The sequence below is a fragment of the Podarcis melisellensis genome (genome assembly GCF_964234715.1).
Source record: "Podarcis melisellensis genome assembly, chromosome: 1".
Lineage (NCBI taxonomy): Eukaryota > Metazoa > Chordata > Lepidosauria > Squamata > Lacertidae > Podarcis > Podarcis melisellensis.
The window spans coordinates 49,132,476-49,152,974 of NC_138528.1; the positions used below are offsets into that span (position 1 = coordinate 49,132,476).

The 20,499-nt window shown below is 43.8% G+C and overlaps 1 protein-coding gene across 1 annotated transcript in view; it reads left to right on the plus strand.

Annotated features, from left to right (window-relative positions):
• The window catches only part of MYBPC3 (myosin binding protein C3), a 79,815-nt gene that overhangs the window by 46,439 nt on the left and 12,877 nt on the right, over window positions 1–20,499 (plus strand). The window contains exons 18-24 of the mRNA XM_081902685.1: window positions 4,888–4,917; window positions 5,041–5,177; window positions 7,282–7,428; window positions 8,230–8,389; window positions 9,723–9,827; window positions 15,039–15,227; window positions 19,433–19,567. Of these exons, the coding sequence (XP_081758811.1) occupies window positions 4,888–4,917; window positions 5,041–5,177; window positions 7,282–7,428; window positions 8,230–8,389; window positions 9,723–9,827; window positions 15,039–15,227; window positions 19,433–19,567 (903 nt within the window). The remainder of the gene's footprint in view (window positions 1–4,887; window positions 4,918–5,040; window positions 5,178–7,281; window positions 7,429–8,229; window positions 8,390–9,722; window positions 9,828–15,038; window positions 15,228–19,432; window positions 19,568–20,499) is intronic.

Here is a 20,499-nt window from a genome sequence, read left to right on the forward strand (position 1 = left end):
AGCAACCCGCGGCTCCGGAGCCGCATGTGGCTCTTTTACACCTTTGTCGCGGCTCCGGGGCGGATACTAGGGAGGGGAGGAGGCGCATTGTGTGCCCTGACACTCCCCACTGTGGCGGGCGCTGTACTGGCTGTGACGTCGCATGGGGGCAGTGTGTGCGTTAGTCACGCACCGTCCCGACGCCACCCTCCCGCCCGCTTTCAGATCGGAGGGCAGCGGCGCGCATGCAACGGTTTTGTGGCTCCCAGTTTTTTTTTTCTTCGGAAACAGGTCCAAGTGGCTCTTTTTGTCTTAAAGGTTGCAGACCCCTGATTATAGCTCATCTGCAAGAAAGTCTTACTCCAAGCCAGCAATCTCTTCTGAATTGCTTTGGTACTGTTTTTGGTGTAGAGGACCAGTCTTTGTACACAGTCTTCTACTGCAATAAATGGAGAGCCTCAAGTCTGCAGGTGCTCAATTTGTGCATTTACCTTCCCATTATTTTATGGCAAGTCATAGGACAAACAGTAGTGTGCTAGCAATTTATTTCAGCGTTTATATGGAAAATCCATTATAGCTTCTGCTCTCATTCATTTTTATAGGTACTGTTCAGTTTCATTCCCATTTGGCAGATATATATGCTCAAAATATAAAGGGTTTTTAATTGTTGATCATTGTGTCATTGGTGCTGTTTAAACTCCCTCCCCCCCCCAACTAGTACAAACCATATCCATTAACCTCATCTATAGGACTGTTTGAAAGGATGTGGATTCTACTGTTCAGGATAAGCCTTGGTCCATCCACACATTAGGGGCATGTGGAAAAAATTGTCCTTTTTGGTTTCTTTCCATTTTTTATTTTTCCAGTCTTAAATCCTCCACATTTCCACAGCAGTGTGCCCATTTAATAAATCCTCATGAAAATTTAGTAGCATTTTTAGTACAATTTTTCCCCAACACTTTGGTATACAGTTTTGACTCAGATACACGTTTTTGCAAGCAATTTTCCCCTAATGTATATTACTTCATGGATTTATACATTTCATGCATTTTTTCCTCCAGTACATTCACCAGACTTTTAGAAGACATCTGAAGGCAGCCCTGCTTAGGGAAGCTTTTAATATTTGGTGCATTGCTGTATTTTAATATTTTGTTGGAAGCTGCCCAGAGATGGGCGGGGTATAAACAACTTATTATTATTATTATTATTATTATTAGGGTGGAAAGCTGCTTTACAAAATTCAGAGATATGTGAATTTCAAATGATAAAATGTGTTTTGGGTTATGTATAGTTGTGAATTAGTTTCTCATTAAAATATGAAAGAAAGAAAGAAAGAAAGAAAGAAAGAAAGAAAGAAAGAAAGAAAGAAAGAAAGAAAGAAAGAATTTATCCCACAGCCCTGTTCTAGACCCTGACCTGCAGTTTGGACTAGCAGTGACCAGAAAGGGAGTAGGCATGATCCTCAAGTAAGCTGAGTGTCAAGTGTGTGCAAGTGCACACCTAATACGAAACAAAAAACAAGAAGTGCTTCCATCCAACAGGGCAAATGGAGAAACAGCTGTTCAAATTAAAAATGAAAACTCTTTTTATGAAAGAAACATGAGTCAGATGGAATTCCAGTGGAGGTCTTGAAGCCAATGGTTGGAGAAGGGTGGCGGCTATCTAATGTCTCAAGAATGTCATTGTAAAAAAGGAGAAGGTGCCAGATGGAGAAGCATTAGGACAGATGGTCATGGCTATGGAAATGTGCAGGTCACTTCTGACCATTTCTAAACCTTGCTGTACTGGCAAGTACATGCCTTAGATATAGCATACTGTGCGCCTGCATTGATGCAACACGACAAAGGCTGAAATAGAAATCTGGGCTACCTGAGCCAATGGAAAAGATCTCTTTGAGCAATCAGCATTGTTTCACAAAATGCTTTCTTTCCCATGGAAATTTATGACAGTGTGTTAACTCCTGCATACTTGCCTATAAGTTAGTTGATGTGAATTGTCTGAGGGGAAGGGATTGATATAAACTATGACAGATGGTTTGATGTATGGAGAATCCAGACTAAGGATAAACATTTGGAGTAGTTAATTTTTTTATCTCTCTCAGCTGCATGGATCTAGGATTCTGTGTTATGCACATTGAACGAATGACATGGTTAAGTTAGCAGCAACAGAAATGCAAATTGGTGAATAAATTAAATTGGGGAGACAAATCTGAGGAGCTTGGATACAGAGAAAGTCAGGAGTGTGTGAGAGTGTTGATTATAGAAACAGGGTCATACGGGATGATAGAAGAAGGCACAATATCAAGTGAAAGGCTGAATATGAGAGAGGTAGCACTAGCAAAAGAAAAGAAGCCAGAACTGAAGAAGGTAGAATTCTGGATGGTACAACTCCAAATTGCAGTTGGGGGAGATATATTTTTGAATGATTCTTTGTATTAAAAAAAAAAAAGCTTTTAAGGGGCGGGGTAGCCTAGGCCTCTCCTTGATGTGCTTATGTATACAGTGGTACCTCGCAAGACGAACGCCTCGCAAGACGGAAAACCCGCTAGACGAAAAGGTTTTCCGTTTTGGAGGCACGTCGCAAGACGAATTTCCCTATGGGCTTGCTTCGCAAGACGACAGCCCATAGGGAAATCTCCGGGACAGTGGGGAAGCGCAGCGCATCTTCCCCGCTGTCCTCGGACCTCCTCCGAAGCCTGGCGGCGGGGCGGGGACACCTCCTCCCGCCGCCGGGCTTCGGAAGGATGCCCCGATGCCGGGCGGCGGGGCGGGAAATCCTCCCTCCGCCGCCCGGCTTCGGGGCATCGTCCCGATGCCGGGCGGCGGGGCGAAAAAGCCTCCCCCCGCCGCCCGGCATCGGAACGATGTCCCGAAGCTGGGCGGCGGGGCGGGAAAGCCTCCCCCCGCCGCCCGGCTTCGGAACGATGTCCCGAAGCCGGGCGGCGGGGCCGCGAAGCCTGGGCGCGCTGGCAACTCTCCGCAAGGAGCGCTCCCGCTGCTTGCGGAGCGGTCCGCGAAGCCTGTCCTGGACCTCTTCTGAAGGCAGGCGGGGGGCAAAAGTCTTTGTCCCCCCTGCCTGCGTTCCCAGGGGCTTTTAAATCGCCCCGGACAGCGGAGATTGTACCCTCACATAAGAAAATTATTTGTGTTTGGTAAAGATTCATAAGTTAACTCAATAAATAAAGTTAACCCCCTCCACCTATCAGGAACTGGATCCTAGCCTGCTTTGGCCAATGAGGATGCAGGATGGGACTTGGGCTATGCCAGGGGATGGAGCCGGCAGAGTGGGTAGGTTTCCCTCAGATCCCTTGCCCATTTAAGCAGCCCACATCTGGGGCACTAGCTGTTCTCAGTTGGCAGTTGGGGAAATCCTTTATTTTGGATGGAGGGGAGGCTGTAATCTCCGCTTGCCCCTCCAAACACTGGGGTATCCCCTTAAAGGGATCCGGGGAGGGTGCCTGTGGTCACATGCTGAGGCAGGGCCAGGCCCAAAAGCAAACCCCCAGACAATGGTCCCTGTGTGGGTCACCCTATTTGATGTAAGTCTTAGGAACCCCCACCTGGATTGACCATACATCACTTCCAGCGGGTGAGCCAGAAAAATTTACAGTGGTGCCTCGCAAGACGAAATTAATTCGTTCCGCAAGTTTTTTCTTCTTGCGAGTTTTTCGTCTTGTGAAGCACGGTTTCCCATAGGAATGCATTGAAAATCAATCAATGCGTTCCTATGGAGACCGTCCGGAGATAGAGGGGAAGCGCCGCGCGCCTTCCCCTCTGTCCCCGGACCTGTTTTAAAGCAAGGGGCAGCGGGGAGAAGATTGCTTCTCCCCGTTGCCTGCCCCGCAATCTCCGGGGACAGAGGGGAAGGCGTGCGCACCTTCCCCTCTGTCCCCTCTTTTGAAGCAAGGGGCGGCAACGGGGAGAAGATTGCTTCTCCCTGTTGCCGCCCCTTGGTTCAAAAGGGGTCTGGGGAGAGAGGGGAAGGCGCTCACGCCTTCCCCTCTGTCCTCGGAGATTGCGGGGCTGGCAACGGGGAGAAGCAATCTTCTCCCCGCCGCCCCTTGCTTCAAAAGAGGTCTGGGGACAGCGGGGAAGACGCGCTGCGCTTCCCCGCTATCCCCGGAGCTTGCGGGGCAAGCTTCGTTTTGTGAAGCAAGCCCATAGGGAAATGCGTCTTGCGAAGCGGCTAAGAAAACGAAAAACTCCTTCGTCTAGCGAGTTTTTCGTCTTCAGAGGCGTTCGTCTTGCGGCGTACCACTGTAGATGGCCCCATGTCCAAGCCAAACCTCTTTCATCTGTATTCAATAAAGTTGTGTCCTGTTTTGACCCCAAGCCAGTCTTATTGGTCTCTTATTTATATGGGTTGGAGTATGGGGAACCCGACGCCTGTTCCCACAACAAGCATGCAGCTCTGGTGGTGAAAGGCATGTGACAGGATAGTGTATGAACTGTTTCAGCAGATAGAAAATATAAAATCCCAAGTATTCGCAAAGTACAGTCATTTGTTGTCATAAAGGCACCAGAATTTCTAAGATGAATCGTTTTGGGGCAAAAATTAAGGACAACGTTCCTTACATTGTATCCTGATTTTCTTACCTGCTTCTCCTAGTGTTGACAGCTTTACATCATGAGAGGTTATTGTTTATGCATTTTTAAAATGAGCCTATGAATGGTCCATTTTCACATCCAACAGAGGAACTGACTTGGGGGTGCAGTTCTAAAGATGTGTTGTTGTTGATTTTACTGTGTTTTATTGTGAATTTATGGCTCTGGTGATGGTTTATTATTGATTGATTTAATTTGTGTGAGCCACTCTTCTCCTGAGTGGAGGAAAGGGTGGGATATAAAAATAATAGATTATAAAATAAAAACTTTCAGATGCATTTTATCCTTTTTCTTTCTTTTCCAGAGGTTAAGATTGACTTTGTGCCTAGACACGGTAAGGGCAATATGTTCCATTCGCAAGTCAGTGAAATGGGAGAAAGGCAAAATAAAATGGAATCTTTGAGTAATCCTCAGTAATGCTAGAAAATTCTTCTTTGCCTTTATGCTTTTGCTGCAGAACCTCCCAAAATCCGCCTGGACTGCATGGGCCAGTCTCCTGACACCATAATTGTGGTGGCTGGAAACAAGTTGAGACTTGATGTACCCATCTCAGGAGATCCAGTACCCACAGTGATCTGGCAGAAAGTAAACAAGGTAAAAATGTCACCGTCTCCAAGATGGTTCAGCTCAAGCACGTATGTTCTTATGCCTTATTTTATTTCAGAATTATAACTGGATTAATAAAATAAAAAGAAATAGTTACTTAAAAAGATATTGACTTTAATGTGTGTTCTAAAATAATATATATATAACATTTACCATTCCAAGTAAGCACTTTTAAAAAAGGCAACCTCAGAATGGTCAAAGCAGCTTCAGTTCTGAGTTTGTTGAGGATAGCAGTCCAAGCAACAAGGTCAAGTCCCCTTGTGATAGTGGATGTGTTCCCACATTTATGTTCATTGCACTTATCTCCCATCTGATGAACACGTGGAAATGCTACTGTTTATGTTTTGATCATTTATCATGGATCATTGCTTCTTGTGACTAATCCAAACAGTTACTCAACAATGGAAGATCAATCTATGAGGGAATGATCATATATCCTTCCTTCCTTCCTTCCTTCCTTCCTTCCTTCCTTCCTTCCTTCCTTCCTTCCTTCCTTCCTTCCTTCCTTTTGAGTCAGGCCATTGATACATCCCAATGTTTGCTCTCCAGGGTTTCAGACAGGGGTTTCTCCCAGCCCTACCCAGTGAAGTCAGATTGAACATGAAGTCTTTTCCATGCAGAAGCCCTTCCCCTGGGGTTTCACTGCATATAGAAATCTTTAGAATCCCATTTCTTCTTGTGGGACCATTTCCTTTTTGAAGCATCTTGGCAGCAGTTCTGCTAGACTTTTCCGTATGGAGCTCATCTGAAGAACAAGGATGCTGCGAGCTTCGATTGTTTGTGTGAATTTATAAAATGCAGAAGACTTACCCTCAATGAGACTTGGAAGGAGATTCAGGACTATAAAGTAAAACACCCAGCATTATGTGTTTGGAAAAACTGCAGGAAGTTCAAAGGAATATTCTGGACCACAGAGTAATGGGAGAAAATGGAATGAAATCTCCTAAGATTCTGAAGGCCCTCTCATTTTTTAACATTTCTATTTGTGTAGTGCAAGGCTGACCTCTTGTGGTCCTTATTACCAACTGGGCTTCTCTATCCCTTTGAAATCCTGATGCTGTCAAACAAGGTGTGTGGTCATGGAATGGGGAGAAATGCTCCTTCTGTGGCAGTTGCTTTGAGGGTCCAACCCACCTCCTGAGGGTCTTCCTTCCACAGGCTTTTCCTGCTTGCTTGTTGGCAAGGCCAGACACTTCCAGCTGTCAGCATTTATCTCATCTTGGTCCCCACATTGATTCAAGTGGACATTATTAGAACTTGCACATGCTTAAGGTGAATAAGAAGAGGGGGTATATGACAGTTATTTCCCATTCTTTACAGGTCTTTCGTGAAGTGGGGAACAGTTTTTGACACCACAATTCTTTTCTGCACATCTTCAGAACATGTGGTTTTATTTAAGCCCTAGAACATTTTTGGGGGATTCTGATATGTGACTTGGCAAACACACACAGAACCTGCTAGTTCAATGTTTGTTTATTTATTTATTTAAAATATTGGGCCGTTTAAAGGAGATTCTGCATGGTTTAATTCCTTACATCCAACCTTTATTTTCTATTCAGCTTTCTTAAATTATTATTCTTTCTTTTTTAATTTCCTTTCCTTATACAGTGGAACCTCAGTTCTCGGATGTCTCTGCTGACGAACAATTCAGAACCTGAATGCCAACAACCCGGAAGTGAATGCTTCCATTTTCAAACACGCCTCAGAAGTTGAACAGCTTCTAAGGCCCGTTTCTCCATTTTTTCAATGGATTTTGCTGGCCGCCCTTTGATCTTCGGTTTTCAAACGTTTCGGAAGTCGAACAGTCTTCTGGAACGGATTCTGTTGCTCAAAGGGTCTCAGATACTAATGCCAGGAAAGACCTCCATCTTGAAAAGCTGTGGTTTGTTAGAAGGAAGACTGAGCTGGATAAGCCAATAGCCTGATTCAGTAGATGGTAACTGCATATGGCACTAGGCTTGCTGCTTTTTTAAAACCTGAAGGGAGACTCTTATAGCAATCACAGCAGAGAGAAGTGGAATTAGCTACCCTTCCTTTTGCCATTGTACTTCATGGGGGAGAAATTGTGTATCTCCTTGCTTATATCTCCTAGTTCAGGGCTAGACAACATGGTGCCTTCCAGATGTTTCCCCACTCTTCCTGTGTTTTGTGTCTCTTCCAGAACAACGAGCTAGTGCTGCTAAGTGACCCATCCAAAGATATTACAGGCACAGGTGGAGATTTAAATAACGACAACAAGGCAAGTTCTTTGTTCTTCAACCAGTCGAACAGAGATATCTGGTCCTTAATAAAGAGACTTGGTGACTCTGTCATGAATTCAGTAATTAACAATGCTGGAGAAAATAGGAAAGCTCATCTCGCATAATAAATTGCTATTTTAAAATATTTGTTTAAGGTATTTTCTTGAAATCTGTCTCTCTTTGGACTCAGAGTTTTTGAACTTGAGCAACCCTTCTAAACTTATAGGGCTGCCAGCCAAGCACTATTTATCTGTTCCACAGCTAAATGTGCAGAGATCCTTGTGGAAAGAGGGAGGGAGGGAGCAGAGAATCATGTGTATACAGCCTGCTGCTGTGTGCAAGGATCTGTGGAGTGGCAGTAATCTCACACTGGCATTAGAAGAGTACTAGAGCAGAATCCCTCTGAGCCCTTTCTAAAACTGAGCATAGGGAAACCAAAGAACAAAACCAGAAAGTGTTTCAGAACTCCATCCATCCAAAATCACATTGTGATGACTAGGGAGGGAGTGTCTATAGTCACCCATCCAAATCCAGTGTGGATCAGTTAAGGTCTACTACCAGGAACTATTTGGTCTTCCCAGATCTCTGCTGGCAAGGGAGGAAGTACAAGTGGCTCAATCTGTTCCCAGCGCAGATCAATGACACATACAGTGGTACCTCGGTTTAAGAACAGCCCTGTTTATGAACTATTCAGTTTACTCTGCAAAACCGGAAGTAGTGTCCCGGTTTGCGAACTTTACCTCGGTCTAAGAGCAGAAGCAACATAACAAAACAACCTTTCAACCCATAACTGCTCACAGGTCTTCTCTGATTCTGAAGGCCGAGTCCGTGTAGAGATGTATGAAGACCATTGTGTGTTCACCATTGAAGGAGCTGAGAAGGAAGACGAGGGAGTCTACAGAGTTACCCTTAAGAACCCAGCAGGGGAAGATACAGCTGATATCACCGTCAAAGTGATTGGTAAGCAAGGCAGATGGGCACTTTCTAAAGCCTGGTACAAGTGAGCCAAGTCTTCTCTCTGCCAGCCTAACACGCAGTCACAACCATTGATAGAATAATACATTTTCCAGTGGAGCAGGAGACCCTGCAGATGATCTTTCTCCTGTCAATGTCCCTCTGGCCTACTGTGGCAAGTAGGACTCCCAAGTGTGCCACATAGCAGGCAGAGTGAAAGGGGGGAAAACTTGCCATCGGGTAGTATAGTCAATCAAAAGAATTAATGGACAGATTAGCTGATCAGTGCAGCCCTAATAAGTAGTTGTCTTCATTGTCTAAACACAACATGAAGCACAGTGACCTTCTTAAATGGATGTTGCCCTCTCTCTGTGACTTAGGAGAAGAGATATGAGAAAACTGAGTTTTTAGATGAGATTCACTGTCTCTGTCTTTCTCTTGTTTCCTTCATTCCTTCATTCATTAATTGCTTCAGAGATGTGGCTTTGCCCTGTTGACCAAGCAATATATCATACTCGAATTTATCCCAAAATCAGCTGTGCAATTCATGTATTTGTTTTATCAGGAGGTCACACTTTCTTTGAAATGAAAAAGCTACTTAATGTTAGACTCTTTAGATAAAAGTTGCAATGACAAATGCATCAAGACGAAGAATGCTTCCTGCAACGAAGAGGGAGCTTTATGCAGTTTGTTAGAATCATAAATAGGGTTACAGCACATTCATATGGGAACCTCTAAAATGAAGGAGTAAATCTGGTTGTGTGAATAGGGAATACTGAATCGTCAGAAGAGCCCTGCTGGATCGGATCAGAGGTCTGTTTACCATCCACTTCCCCACAGTGGCCAACTGGATGCCTCTAGGAAGCCTATAAGCAGGACTTGCATGCAATAGCCCTTTCCTCTTTGTGTTCCCCAGCAACTGAAGCTGTGTATATGCTATATATGTAAAACATATCACTTCCCCCAAGGAATCCTGGAAACTGTTTTAACCCCCCACAGAACTACCATTTCCAGGACCCTTAAGAAACTACAGTTCCCAGGATTCTTTGTTTAAAGCCATGTGCCTTAAATGTGTGGTGCACATGCATGTAGCCTTATATTGGCAGGCATAACCCTCAGAAGCTGTGTATAGCTATCATGGCCAGTAGCCATTGATAGCCTCACCCTCTCTGAATTTGTGTTATCCCCTCGTAAACCTGGTGGCTGTTACTACATCTTGTGACAGCAAGTTCCATAGGAACAGATTCTGTGGTGCATTAAACACTAGCAATAGAAATACGGTGTGCATGCGTGTTTTGAAGGAAACAGGCAATCTTGTTACCTCTCTTTCTTTCTCCAGATGTACCTGACCCTCCTGAGGCTCCCGAAATCACTAATGTTGGTGAAGATAACTGTACAGTGCAGTGGCAGCCTCCAAAGTATGATGGAGGACAGCCAGTACTGGGTAAGAATTGCTATAGTGAAAACATCACCTGAAGGATGATGATGATGATAGTAATGATAGTAGTAGTAGTAGTAATTTGTTATTTATACCCCACCCATCTGCCTTGTTTTCCCCAGCCACTCTGGTCCGCTCCCAACAGAATATTAAAAACACAATAAACCATCAAACATTAAAAGCTTCCCTAAACAGTGCTGTCTTCTAAAAGTCAGATAGTTGTTTATTTCCTTGACATCTGATGGGAGGGCGTTCCACAGGACAGGTGCCACTACTGAGAAGGCCCTCTGCCTGGTTCCCTGTAACCTCACTTCTCGTATTGAGGGAACTGCCAAAAGGCCCTCGGAGCTGGACCTCAGTGTCCGGGCTGAACTATGGGGATGGAGACGCTCCTTCAGGTATACTGGGCCAAGGCTGTATCAAGAATGAGAAGGATTTTCTGTACATTCCCAGAAATACATTTGTACTGTGAATTATTATATTTTACAATATAATCATGACACTGTGAAATAGGCAAAAGTTCCTCAATTATCTCTTTGATTTCCCATATATCTAGTTTTTCTGTCATTTTGAGGACAATATGGGCATTGCTGCTATTTCTTGAAAGGGTGGTTTACTAAATACCGTATTTTTTGTCCCGTAGGACGCTCCGTCCCATAGGACGCACCCAGATTTCCCCTAGATTTTGGGGGGGAAATAAAGGGAAAAAAAATTCTTTACTTCCCCCCCAAAAGTGGGTCGGGGAAACCGAACCAGGTCGAGGAACAGCGGGATGGCGGCGCTGTGCCTCCCTGCTGTCCCCCAAGCTTGTGGGGCTGGCCGATGTCTGCCCGATGCAAGGGGCGCTCTGCTTCAGGGTGCCCCGCGTGCCAGGCAGCAGGCTGCTATCCGCAGCGTGGGGAGCCCTGCTCTGCTTTCAGGGCACCCGATGCTCCGGGAAGCAGGCTGCTATCCGCAGCCTAGACAGCCCTGTGGGAACTCCCGCAGGGCTGCCTAGGCTGTGGATGTCTTCCTGAAGCCTGGAGAGTGAGAGGGGTCGGTGCGCACCGACCCCTCTCGCTCTCCAAGCTTCAGCGAAAGCCTGCATTTGCCCCATAGGACGCACCCAGATTTCCCCTTCATTTTTGGAGGGGAAAAAGTGCGTCCTATAGGGCGAAAAATACGGTACCCCACTAGTGCTGAAAGAAGATTTGTGGGGAGTGAGTCTTGCTTCCTGTGGGCCACCTGGAGTGGGAACTGCGTTTTATTTATTCTGTTTAATCAAGTTTTAGCTTGCTTGCTATAAAAACAAACAAACCTTGAATTGGTTTGGAAGAAGAAGAGTCAAAACTCTAACACATGGGTAGGTAAACTAAGGCCCGGGGGCTGGATCCAGCCCAATTGCCTTCTAAATCTGGCCTGCAGACAGTCCAAGAATCAGCGTGTTTTTACATGAATAGAATGTATCCTTTTATTTAAAATAAATCTGAATCTCTGGGTTACTTGTGGGGCCTGCCTGGTGTTTTTACATGAGTAGAATTTGTGCTTTAATTTAAAATGCATCTCTGAGTTATTTGTGGGGCATAGAAACTTGTTCATTTCCCCCCAAAAAGTATAGTCCAGCCCCCCCCCAAGGTCTGAGGGACAGTGGACTGGCCCCCTGCTCAAAAAGTTTGCTGACCCCTGCTCTAACACAATTCCTGTCTGCAAATATCTACAGGCAGTAACAAGTAAAATTATTCAGAATATGAATGTGCGTACAACACCAAGCAGTAAGTTTCTAATAAGCATCTGAAATACGCCAAAGTTGGTGCCTCCTGGGTAGCATTCCAGAGGCATCACTGGGATAAAGGTTTGCCTCTGCATTGTTGCTAGATAGCAGTCATTCCATCATAGCACAACAAACACGGCATCCTCTGATAATGTTGACTGAACACATCTGTACGAGGCAAGGCCCCAGGTATCCAGGCCTGAGTAGTTAAAGGCATATGTTAATAACAATATTTGAAGGCGGCTCAGTTGCAAATAGGCTAATAGGTAGCTTTTGCATCTTTCTCAGGGATCCTCATAGTGGAAACCTGGACTACTGATAAGCATGTGCTCCACATAAACGCCTGCCGATTTCTCCCAATTTCAGCTGTTGTTCAGGAAACACACAAAGAGGAAGCTCAGACCACTTCTACTTCCTCTGGCAGTGCTGCAATGTGCAAAGCTGCTCTCACTCTGGGGCACATTCAATGGAATACCCTTGAACAAGGTCACTAATGGGAATATCAAGTATCAAGATAGAAGGACAGGATGAAACTGTTACCAGAACCAGCTGAAGTTAAAGGACACACACTGCTGGCATGGTTCACTGCCAAACTTTGGGTGAAATGTTAGCCAAAGCCCCACAAAAGTGCTATTTTACAATGGTTACCTGGTTTTAATGGGATAGGGATCACCAACCCTGTGTCCATGGGCGCAAAGTTGGTGGCCTTCATGTATTTTGGGGGGATTTGGGGGAGAGATGGATTTTTATCTGGGAATATCAAGTACTTCCTTCACCTGTGGAAAATTTCTCTGCATTTGAGTGTGGATGCTCAAGGTGTGTGGGGGGGGGGTAGGGAGATATGTGTATGTGGGGGAGATATGGATGTGTGATCTGTATGTGGACGTGGTGAGCTTGTTGTATATGTGGTTTGTGAGAATGAGGGAGAGGTGTATTGTCCAGCTGTTGGTATGTAAAGTGTATGAAAATATAAAGTGGCGTAGAAATGAAATAATAATTTATAATTAATAAGTGTGTGCAGGGAGAGGCGGGGAATGTGTGATTGGTAATCCCAGTAATAAAATAAAAGCTTTCATTAGATAGTATTCTAAACAAAAGAAGTGAATCAAGAGGTGCTTGTATCAGTTTTTGCATTTGTAAATTCCATAAGGATTTATTATGTACATTCAAGTTCCTCTTTTTCACTTATTATATCATATCAACCAGCGCTATTTTTCTAGAAAAAGAAAACTCACCATGAACACCTCCCTTGTTCTCTTATAATGGCAATAGCACCTGCCTGAGAGGTGCCAGAACTGAGTTCCAGAAAGTTCTGGCTAAAGAAAAAAAAAAGCCCTGATCCATAGTAAAAGGTGTTGTTAACATCATCTATAGAAAATGGCTGTAACCCTAAATACGCATGCTAAGGAGTAAGCCCCATTGAACAAAGTGGGATCAGGGGTGGTGAGCATGATAGGGTGGTGCCATAGAGCTTTTCTCCCAGCAGCAGTGTTGCTACCACTTACCAGGACTGTAGGGTCAGGGCAGGCCACCGATGATGTCAGTGCTGTGTGGGCACAGCGAAAGAGTCAGTCCAGCAGTCATGACAGAACACCTGCGCAAGCATGAGTTCACCACTGAGTTTGCCTTACCCTTACCTCATCCAGGTAACTAGCTGTGATGTTGTCAGAAGGGTGGGCCTTCAGCAGCACCCCACCATGCCACTCTCTTCTGAGTGAGATACTTCTAAGTAATAGTGTGTCAAGTTGCACTATACGACGACCACCTGTTATCAAATTCATTCATAATCTTCAGTTCTGTGTCTTCTTGCTGTAATTAGTCATGGAAATGGCTACCCTTAAATCAAAGTTTGAGTGTGTCCTAGTAGACTGAAACATTCCCCCACTGCTTTCTGTGTGGTTCTATTTTTAATGCCCAAAGCATATCTCTGAGGCAAGTGAACTTCATTGAATTTACTTCTCGGTAAACGTGTATAGAATTGCACTGTTAATTAAGCACTGACCTAATTGGGCTGGTGGCTGATGTCATATATATTTTAGAAGATGTGCAGGTGAGTGAGCACTTAATAATCTTGTTGACGTTATTAGGTCCTGTAATAGATTTGATGCAGTAAATGTAAAAAAAGGTCTGGTACTTGGGCTTGTTGTAGAGTTTGGTCCCTTGAGCCATATTCTTGACAAGTGATGAGTGGCTATTCTAAGTTGTTAGTCCATCTGTGATCATTAGAGTTTCCTTCAGTTCAACTCTCCTTAAGAAGCTAGTCCTTTCCCAGAATCGTTGTAAGGCGGCTAAAATGCCTCAGAGGTATGCGTTTTGTACAATGTCGTCAGCATTTCCGAAAAGTGAGATTAACAGTGTTGATTCTCTTTCACAGAATGCTATCGTCGCATTTTGACGAACAGCTGAACTTAGCACATTAGGCAGGAGAGCGGTTGTTACTGGGATCCAGAGTGGATCTAAAATAGTCCATACAAGGTCCGAATTGTATCCATTCTAGGGATCAGGCTTTAGTCGGTTCAGGGTACAGTCTTAGGCATGCTTACCTGGGAGTAAGCCTCATGGAAAACAGCGGGACATTTCTGAGTAAACAATTTTAGGATCCAGTTTCATGCCAGTAGATTAAGCAAATAAATCTGAAATGGCTTAATAAACCAGAGCAAATGTTAAATCCATAAAGCTGTGAGTTAAAGGCAAAGCTTATTATCTTAAGAAAGGCATAGGCAAAGTTGGCCCTCCAGATGTTTTGGGACTACAACTCCCTGACCCATCCTGTTAGCTAGGGATGTTGGGAGTTGTAGTTCCAAAATATCTGGAGGGCTGAGTTTTCCTATGCCCATCTTAAGAACTAGTAGGGAACAAAGGAGAAAATATTAAAGACGGTCTTTCCTTCCAACCATGTTACTTTCACCTTGTTTTCTTATTAAATGGTAAGTTATCTTGTTCTTTGTTCATTCAGTAAAAATGGCATAAACTTGCATATTTTTGTAGTATAAAATTGGGGTACACCCAACCTAGCACAAGCATAGAAAAATTCATACGAAAGAATTTTCCACCCCTCTTCCAGTCGTCATCCACCACACCACACCCTGTGCTGTTGCTGAGGATACCCTGATCAATAGAAGATGCTTTTCAGGGATTGCAACAGGGATACAGCAAGGAGAGGGATGGAGAATTCCCTAGTACAAGGCTGGCTTGTGGAAATGTTAGTGTGGATGTAATACCACACACTAAAATGGAATTGATTGTGTAATTAGCTAAAGGGCAGGTGATTGAGCAGCAAAATATTCTTTAATTTACTGCTTCCCTTAACCTAGGTACAGAGCAACTAAATGGGAGAAGCTCTGAAATGTAAATTTGGTAAAACAGAGTCTGCTTTGGGAGTTTCTGTGCAGTAAAAGCAAAATGGCCGTACTTGTGTCTCTTGTAGAACAGGCTCTCTATCCGTGGTGTCTCTTTTCACTTTGTAGGCTACATCTTAGAAAGGAAGAAGAAAAAGAGCTACAGGTGGATGAGGCTGAACTTTGACCTTCTAAAGGACCTGTCATATGAAGCGAAGAGAATGATTGAAGGAGTTGTGTATGAGATGCGAATTTACGCCGTCAACTCGGTTGGTATGTCCCGGCCCAGTGCTGCCTCACAGCCCTTCATGCCAATTGGTGAGTGTCAACACACATTGTGTTACTTCTCAAACATCCAAAGGAGATGAAGAGACACATGGGCACACAATTACCTTCTCTTTCTCCACTCAGTAGGGACACAGAGTCCATATTTGTAAGACAGGTGGCTCCTTCTTGATCTGTTTTATCTTTTCCAACCTTTTTCTAAAACCCTCTTCACAAATGGGAGTAGCAAGGTTCCAATTTCATGAAATCGCTGATGAATTTCTAACTGTTAAAATTAGAGGTGTGAGAGGCAAGCTGGGTCTCGATGAGAGAGGGGAACTAATTGACAGTGACCTCCCATTGCCTCTCAGCTTCCCCCATTCCCTTATGGGTGCAAATATCACCGTATCCCACCCAGTGCTTCATTACTCCCACCCCCTGCGGAGCTGCAAGGATAGCTGATTAAGAAAATATCCATGGAATTATTTTCTATAAATAATCATGATGACCCCACGGTGTTTCTATCAGTCCCTGAACTAAAAGCAAGCTGTGGGAGTCTTTGAGGGAGGAAAGAACAATCTGAGCGCCTGAGGTAGAGCAGCAACAGAAATGACTAAAGTGGTGGTTCAACTCACAGAAGACCATAAGGAAGGGGATGAGTTTTGTGAAGAAAAGAATGTGCCACTACAAAACCCCAGCGATGGGCCAACAGAGAACGAGAAAGAGCAGGAGGAGGCGGTTAATTCTGATCTTCAGCCAACACTCAACAGTTGGGCTGTGCAGAGCGAAGAAAGACAAGAACCTCTACAGGAATCAAGTGAACTAAAAGGTTCAGGGTTTTCTTGCAATAAGAAATGATATACTTGATTAGAAATAAGGCTCCATCCTACAACTATGGAGATGAGGCACTGGTTTGTAACATGCGTCAAGTGGTAATCCACCTATACTCCTATGTGTGATGCACATGCTTTTAAAGACTGCTTTGAATGTTTGGCTTTAATTATAGTTTAAGAAGTGAGTAAAATGTTGCAGCAGGATGATGTGGGATGCTAACATTAGGTTCTCCATCTGCTATGTGATATTTATTTATTTTTTAAATGGTGCTATGTGGTAGGGAACATTCTGTATTTTTGAAATATTTAAAATAATGCACACAATGTGTTTAAATACCACAGCTTTCCCTGGCTTATGATAACCACACACATGGCATGGGGAAAAAATTACTTCAGGTATTGTTATTTTTTCTAATACACAGAATCTAAATGATTTGAAAATCAACCAAAATGACTGAGTATCTGTCACTGCATGCAGAAATAGGCCCTTTGCAGACTTTGTGAAATGTTTTGTCAAGGAGCAGAACAGCTTGGTTTTGCACAGTGGAATCTGAAGGGTGGAAATGGTACTTCTTAAATTCACAGCATCTTTAGATACAGGGAAACTTTTCAAAAGGGCAAATACCAATTCTGACTATGTAGGTAATAATCTTGAACTTCTCCAAACTGACCCACTGACCCAAATGTAAATTTGTATAGTTGGTATATATATATATATATATATATATATATATATAGTTGGTATACTATAATATTTGGATAGTCCTATACTGTATGTAACCCAAATATCTGCTGTACCCTGTCCTACATATTCTGGAATCACAGACACAAAACTCACATAGTGTTTTCACTCTTTCACACATATGCATTTACACAAATTAGGATAGACTCTGGAGTCCCCCTGTGTCAGGGGTGAGGAACCTTGGATCTGGAGGTCCGGTGATCCTCCAGGCCTTTGCAATTCTCCCCAGCCTGCACCCCTCACTGCCCCTACTTTGCACCCTAAGTGTTTTTGTCAGGATGAAATCCTTCTTATAATGCCTCTTGTCTGGATGGAGGGTACAGTGGAGTGGGTGAGTTTCAAAACTGCTGTACTGTATAAATTTATATTTGTTTCTCAACTTATTTTTGCCTCTGGCCTCACCCACCACTGGCTTTTGGAGGTGGAGGTGGATTTAGGGCAATGTGAGTTGCATGGTTGCACCAGATGTGCAGCCAAGAAAGGCACCTTCTCAAAGCCCAGTAAGCACTTGTCTGGCTTTGGGAAGGAGATGTAACAGCTCTGACAGGGTCCTAGAATTCTGTCTCCTTCCCAAAGCCAGGCAAGAGCTTCCTGGGTTTTGGGAATGTGGAAGGAGGGCTCTAGGACCCTGGTAGAGTTCAGCACCTCCTTCCCAATGCCCAGCTTAAGCCAACACAGCAAGGGCTGGTGGGAAGGTATCAAATGGCCTCACACAGGGCAGCATTTTACCAAGGTCCTCAGGAGGAAAAATGTTCCCCTCCCAGGGTTCACACATGAACACTCTTCTCCCCGGGCTACTGTGGCCAAGAGCAGACAGATGAGCACTGCATATAGGAACTATGGGGTTTTCCACATACCACACAGAAATTATTGTAGATCCATTAGGACTTATGGATCCTACTGGTGTCATACCTGGGGCCCATGCATACTGAATTTCACTGGTCTCATCAATGTACCTTCAAAGTGAGTTCAAAAACTGAATACTGTATTCCCTGTCTTAGACCAAAAGCTAGCAGGAGATTGGCATTCCCCTAACTTAGCAAAATTCCTACTACCAACTGATGTGCACTGATGTGGACTTTTGCTGTGCATCTACTGAATTCAGGACCTATAGCACTAGGACCACAGCAGCCTTGTATTTATATTCTTTGTTGGCTGCATAAGGCATCGAGGTCTAGTTAGTGGCCATTTGCTAGTTGTGAGGTACAGAAATATGAAGTAAATCACTATTTGTAATTAGGGTACATCTAGTTCTTTTTTATGCTATTTTGCTTAATTATGAAGTCTTATGCTATTTATTAACCTACAGCATTTCTATACCACTTATTTGCATTTTAAGCAGTGTTCACAAAAACAATCCTAATATCTTTTTGAAATAGGATAAATGTGGGAAAAAAATCTGTAAGACGATTTATATATATACTGCTCTTGTGCCTATTATATATCCATATCAGAAGCTTGGTGTCTCATTCAGTTATAAATTTAGCAGAAAACCTTTGTGTCACAAGAATTCATTCTAGAGAATGATGTTTTCTAATCTCTTGCTAATGCCTTTTCCCTCCTAATATCTCACTTTGAAGATTAGTAATTGCCACATCATTTGTTTAGCAGCTATGAATTCATGACTGCAAGGACTGGCTGTTGTGGGACTGTTTAGAAACTGCAATTAGTGCAGAATGCAGTAGCCTTGCTCCTGACAGGAATCAATCACCAACAACATTGATTCGTTTTGTTTCTTTGTTTAATGATTTTTAATTGCTCCCACAAGTGGTAAAGTGGTGATACCCCCTGAACTGGATGACTTAAAAAGACGATGAAGCAAATTAAAGTCCTGCTTTTGGGTTTCCAAAACACCCATATGTATCTGGTTGGCCACTGTGAGATCAGGATGCTGGGCAAGTTGGGCTATTGATCCGATCTCATTGCTCTTCTCATGTTCTTACTCCAGTATTCAGTGGAAAAAGGCACCAGTTCTCAGTTCTTGCAGAAATGGGATTGGAAGTGAAAAAGAAAAGGCACCAGTTCTTAGTAAAAATATAGCACCTCCTCCTCCCCTCAAAGAGCAGATGGATGTGTTGCCTTAGGCTGCTCACAGTTCCCAAACAGGCCTCAGCAGGTTGCTTGTATCCAACCTTCTGTTCCTCACAGGGTGTTTGGAATTGATGGCCTTCACAAGGAGGGAGGGGCCTAGCTTGGCCAAGCTGGTGAAAGCAGCAGTGAGAGGAGATAGCAAAAGATGAAGTTTTCTTTAATGTCTATTAGTCCTACCCTGTAGACATTGTATTGGCTGCTGAACAGCTTCCAATCCCAATTTAACCTATAAAGCTCTAGGCTGGATATACAGAACGTATCTTAAAAGATCAATCACGTATCCCAATATGAGCCTTGCTATCCTTTGGAGTAAATAAATATTAAATCAACAAAAGTACAATGCAGGACTATGATCCACATTTTGTGGAAGTCAACAATCCGTTGCAGGGATTCTCTTCGCAGGTAGCATTTTTATTCTGACAGGTATTTTGTGATGATAATCATTTAAACTGGGTATAGATTGTATTGCTTGTTCTATCTTACGAAGTTTTAAGCATTTGTACGCCATTTTGATAATTTTAATATGAATGCTACAATATATTATTAGCACTTAAAAAATAACCCAAAGGCTCTGGATTTTCTATTCTGTTTAGCTCCTCCAAGTGAGCCAACACACTTCACAGTAGAAGACATTTGTGATACTTCTGTTACTTTGAAGTGGAGGCCCCCTGAACGAATTGGAGCAGGAGGCTTGGATGGCTACAACATTGAGTACTGCAAAGAAGGATGTGAGTAAGCCCCTGGTGCTTTTGGAATGGTTGTCACATGCACATCATGCACCAAAAGCCCAAGGCTTCCCTCAATGACTCCTGGAAACTGTAACTTAAAGGTATTGGGAATTGTATATCTCTGAGAGATAAACTACAGTCCCAGGATTGGTGGAAAGCACCATATGCTCTGAACATATTTTAAATGCATGGTGTGGATGTCACCACTTTAACAGTCATGGTTTCCCCCAAAGGATTGTGGGAAGTGGAGTCTGTTAAAAAAAAACCACGGTGCTTAGAGTTGCAAGGAGAGCCTTACTAGAAAGTTCCTAGGGTGAGTCTTAAAGTGGCTTAAAAGCAGAGCTGCCCATCCATGAGGCAGCAAAAGTGCAAGCAGTGGCACTACGCTGGCCCCACTGCTTATACCACCAAGAGAGAGGTAGAGTATTCTGGCATGCGGCATTGCCACTTGTCTTCCACACCCCGAGGCAGAGAAGCCGAGCAGCAATATTTTGAGGAGTGCCCCAGCTCCTACCAAGTTCATCGAGAGCCAGGGCATGGTGGCATTGGATATGGAGGCAGGTGGCACAGTGCAGAAGCAGTAGGTGGCAATTCCCATTTTGCCTCAGGTGGCAAAAAAAGAGCAGGCTGCTGCTGTTTAAGGGTACTTGAAGTGGATGGTGTGAGTGTTATCTAGGTTCTAGGATAATCAGTTTAGTCACCTTTTAATTGAGAAAGGCAGTAGCCTTGGGCAGATAAAGGAGATGGAGGATGGTATTGGTACAGAATGAAAAGCAACGTGCATCTGTCTTCAAACATCTGAGATTAACGGGGACAGAAATATTGTTCTCCAGTAGGGTCAAGCCCCAGAGATTCCCTTTTAAAGGAATTAACCATTACCTATATTTCTGTGATCATCACAATCTTGCATGTCTTTGAAACGTTTTGTGAAG